Raw genomic sequence first — 3,897 nt, 5'->3', positions numbered from 1 at the left:
CCAGCAATCCCTGCGACGAAAATCAAAGTACCACGATCAGCAGTTCCAGGCAGAGTTCTCCATGAGTGCTGTGACCTCCCATCTCTCAGGCACCTACAGGTGTTATGGATCTCAAGACTCATCTCTCTACCTGTTGTCATATGCCAGTGCCCCTGTGGAGCTCACCGTCTCAGGTGAGGTGATCATGACATCTCAGCATGAATCACATCCACACTGTAGCAGAGCTGTTCACTTGGGTGGGATTAAGGAGTCAAAAGGAAGAAGGCTTTGTCAGAAGACACTGTCCCCGCAGGGGAGTGAGTGCCAGCAGTGCTCCTGGGAGTAATGTCCACTCCGTCCTCTACTGCAATCTAGGTTTGGAGTAGCGAGTATCAGTGTCTTGCAGAGTTTACAGGGCAGATCGAGGACAGTGAACAGAGTGAGGATCCTGGGTTTGCATCTAATCCTCATCCTCTTCTTGTTCTGTTTCCCAGGACCCATCATAACCTCCACCCCGCCACCCACAATGTCCATGCCACTAGATGGTAAGTACCAGGCACTCTGTGCAGGGAGTATGCGCCCACCCCAGGCTGCCTGGCAGCTCATGGCCCACCAAAGTCCTCGTTTCTCTCTCACTTCAGTTTGTGAATGTAGGAGGCACACAAAGATGCCAACAGAAACCACAGAAACTGGGGTTTAGAGGTTGGGGTACAGAAGGGAAATTCAGAGAGACATATTTAGGCTCAGCATGGGGGATGGGGCAGTTGTGGGAAGTTGAAAGCAGGGAACACAGTCAGTTCCCTATCTTACCCCTAGAGCTCTGCATGACCCCTGTCATGGAGTCAAGCCTCAGAAGGGTAATGAACACTTTGTCAAAATGTGTGCTCAGATGAGCAATAGCTGGTTATGGTCTTGATACAGCTGCTTCTAAATATCTTGACTTGGTCAAATCCTTCTCTTTCTAGACTGCTGTTCCTCTGAGTATAAATAGAAGCCTGCCTGCATGTCTTAAATTATTTGATTTTTGTTGTTGTTATTGATTTTGTGTTTTAATTTGTTTCTTTTTTTTGTTTCTGTGCTGGTCTTGGTGGTGACCTCTCCTGATAGAAAAGGCCTCCAGAATCTGATTCTGCAGGGGGACAGAGCCACACTGTAGCGACATGAGTAAGGGTGGGATACACAGCCATGGCAGGACATTCAGGCTCCTTCTCTCCAACTCATTGCACTCAGCTCTGGTGCAGAGCGCGGGGCTGGAAGTCAGACTTCCTGGGTTCAACTCCCTGCTCTGCCACTTCCAGTCAGGTGAACTGGCTGGATAGGAAAAGGCACAATTCCATGGTGCATGATTGTGAGGATGGGAGATGATGTGTGCATCATGAGACCCAGCATGAGCCTGTCACACAGTAGGTGCTCAGGTAAGCAGTAAAGGTCTCCACTAATGATGTCGCTTGTGCCTCAGGAATGCATATGTACCTGAAGGCTCTCATTGGAGTGTCTGTGGCCTTCGTCCTGTTCCTCTTCATCCTCATCTTCATTCTTCTCCGACGAAGACATCAGGGAAAATTCAGGAAAGATGGTGAGGAGGGTATGTGTAACTTGGGTCTCGGGAGGTGGTGTGTTTCCCTGTGAACAGCCAAGCAGGTGCTCAGACGCCAGCCATAAGGAAAGCTCAAACTGGGGCGTGGTAGCTTAGAAACATGTGCGGATCTCAGATCAGAAGGCGGTTTGTCTCAGAATCTGTGCAATATCTGTAAACATTACCACGTTCTGGGACATTTCCTCACTCAGCCTTGTGTTGCAAAGGTCCCTTCCTTCCTTCCTTCCTTCCTTCCTTCCTTCCTTCCCTGCACATGCCTGGGGGAGGGGCTTCCCATCTCCTCCTAGCTGAGACTCTCTCCCCTCCTTGCAGCCCAGAAAGAGAAAGAATTGCAACTTTCTACAGGAGCTGCAGAGCCCATAACCAGGAACAGAGAACTCCAGAAGAGGTAACCCACAGTTAGAGACCTAGACCCCTGCCTGCCTGACACATCTCACTGCTAAGTGACATCTCCTTGTCCCTCCAGGCCCCACCCAGCTGCTGCCACCCAGGAAGAAAGCCTATGTGAGAGAAAGGGGAGACCTGGGAGGGGAGATGGCTGAGGCTTCAGGATTACGGGGGTGTTGGAGAGGTCCTGAGGGTTTCATTGTGTGGGTCTGAACTTCACAGAACAGGGATGTCCCAACTTTCCCTGGCTCCCTGTCCCAACCCAGAGCAAGGCAGGAAACTAGGGGTCTGAGACATTCTGTGTGTTCTGCTGTGACAGATGCTTCAGTGGAGGACATGCAAACTGAGGATGGTGTGGAGCTGAACAGTTGGGTAAGACCCCTGTCCTCATCCACAGCACTAAACCTTAGGGCCCAGTTTAGGACAAGGACCTTCTTTCTTCTCCCTCCCTCAGCCCTCAGCAATATCCACAACTGACCACTCCCGCCCTTTGGCCAGCACCTGCCTCCTGTGTTCTATGCCTCACTCTCTCCTGGTTTTTCCTGGGACCACGTTTCTTCCAGCTCCTGTCCCCTTTCTGGCTCTTTAGCATGTGTCTGGTGGTTCTCTGAGGGGAAAGCCTGAATGGAGAAGCCCACAGAGATATCTAAGGGACAGCAACTCCCGGCAGGGAACACAGAACCCAAGGAACTTGAGCAGATAATGCGTATGATCTTTTGCCTGCATGATGCTCACAGAGGCCAGATGAGCAAATCAGAAGATACACTGGAACTAGAGTTACAGATGATTGTAGGCTTCTCTGGGGGGTTCTAGGACCCAAACCCATGTCCTCTGCAAGAGCAGCCAGTACTCTTAATCATGGAGCCATCTCTCCAACCCCCAGAAACAAATTTTCAGGAGGATGGACTGTGTGGCTAGAGCCAAGACAGCAAGGGTCTGAATGTCAGGATAAGTCAGAACTGTATGAAGGAAGCCCAGGAAGTTCTCATCAGAGAAGGCAGTAATCTAAACAGGTCACTCTGGCCATGCTATGAAAACTGGCCAGAGAAGATCCCCAGGGGACCAGGAAGACACTATCTGTACCTCACTGCTTCCTTGCTACAGACACCACCTGAGGAAGATCCCCAGGGAGAGACTTATGCCCAGGTGAAACCCTCCAGGCTCAGGACAGGAGCTGCCTCACCTTCTGTCATGTCAAGAGAACAGCTGAACACAGAATATGAACAAGCAGAAGAGGGCCAAGAAGTAAACAGTCAGGTGGGTCCTGTCTTCCACAGACCTGCAGGTTTCCCCAAGCAGAGCACATACCTTTCTCTCCCCCTCTCCCACTCCAGGCTGCCGAATCCGAGGAGTCCCAGGATGTGACCTATGCCCAGCTGTGCAGCAGGACCCTCAGACAGGGGGCAGCCGCATCTCCTCTCTCCCAGGCAGGGGAAGCCCCAGAGGAGCCCAGTGTCTATGCTGCTCTGGCGTCTGCTCGTCCAGAGACTGTTCCTAAGGACAAGGAGCAATGACCCTCTGCCTGCCAGGATGCCTAACGGAGACCTCCAAGGGACTCTGGGAACGTTTGGAAACCTGACTGTACTTTAAGTAACATCACATTTTGGAAATAAATTCAGAGATTTCTCAATAATCAAGTGAAATGAGAAATGAAATGGAAGGGAAGGTTTTACGCTGAGTGCTAAACTTTAATGATATTTGATCTCAACAAAACCATGAAATGAGAGAATTTACAGGCACCGCTGCACAGCCCCACAACTCCAACCCACGGGAGGCTGAGGAGGGAAATTCGTTTTGTGGCCATGGTGAGAAATCTAGTGAATTTCATGCCAACCTGGGCTACCGAGTGAGACATGTTTTAAACATTAGCCACCAATGGCCAGGGTAGAACACACCTGAAATCCCAGCATTTTAGAGTGGAAAGGTGGGAGGGT

General features: G+C 50.8%; 1 protein-coding gene across 1 annotated transcript; it reads left to right on the top strand.

Annotated features, from left to right (window-relative positions):
* Positions 1-12: 12 nt before the first annotated feature.
* On the top strand, positions 13-3,549 carry LOC110336481 (leukocyte immunoglobulin-like receptor subfamily B member 3). The gene is made up of 8 exons (XM_029531851.1): positions 13-173; positions 474-524; positions 1,439-1,555; positions 1,889-1,964; positions 2,043-2,080; positions 2,283-2,335; positions 3,068-3,220; positions 3,298-3,549. The coding sequence occupies exons 1-8, from the start codon at positions 62-64 to the stop codon at positions 3,475-3,477; spliced, it is 780 nt and encodes a 259-aa protein (XP_029387711.1). The 5' UTR covers positions 13-61; the 3' UTR covers positions 3,478-3,549.
* The last annotated feature ends 348 nt before the right edge of the window (positions 3,550-3,897 follow it).

Source organism: Mus pahari, chromosome 19, assembly GCF_900095145.1.
Source record: "Mus pahari chromosome 19, PAHARI_EIJ_v1.1, whole genome shotgun sequence".
Taxonomy (NCBI): Eukaryota; Metazoa; Chordata; class Mammalia; order Rodentia; family Muridae; genus Mus; species Mus pahari.
The sequence above is the reverse complement of the archived record's forward strand: the minus strand, read 5'-3'. Positions and strand labels throughout refer to the sequence as shown.

Excerpts from the sequence above, each read along its gene's own strand:
- LOC110336481 (XM_029531851.1), top strand. The coding sequence starts at position 62 with ATGAGTGCTGTGACCTCCCATCTCTCAGGCACCTACAGGTGTTATGGA. Across the intron at positions 174-473 it reads TGTGGAGCTCACCGTCTCAG|GACCCATCATAACCTCCACC; the intron begins GTGAGGTGATCA and ends TCTGTTTCCCAG. Across the intron at positions 2,336-3,067 it reads GTGTGGAGCTGAACAGTTGG|ACACCACCTGAGGAAGATCC; the intron begins GTAAGACCCCTG and ends TCCTTGCTACAG.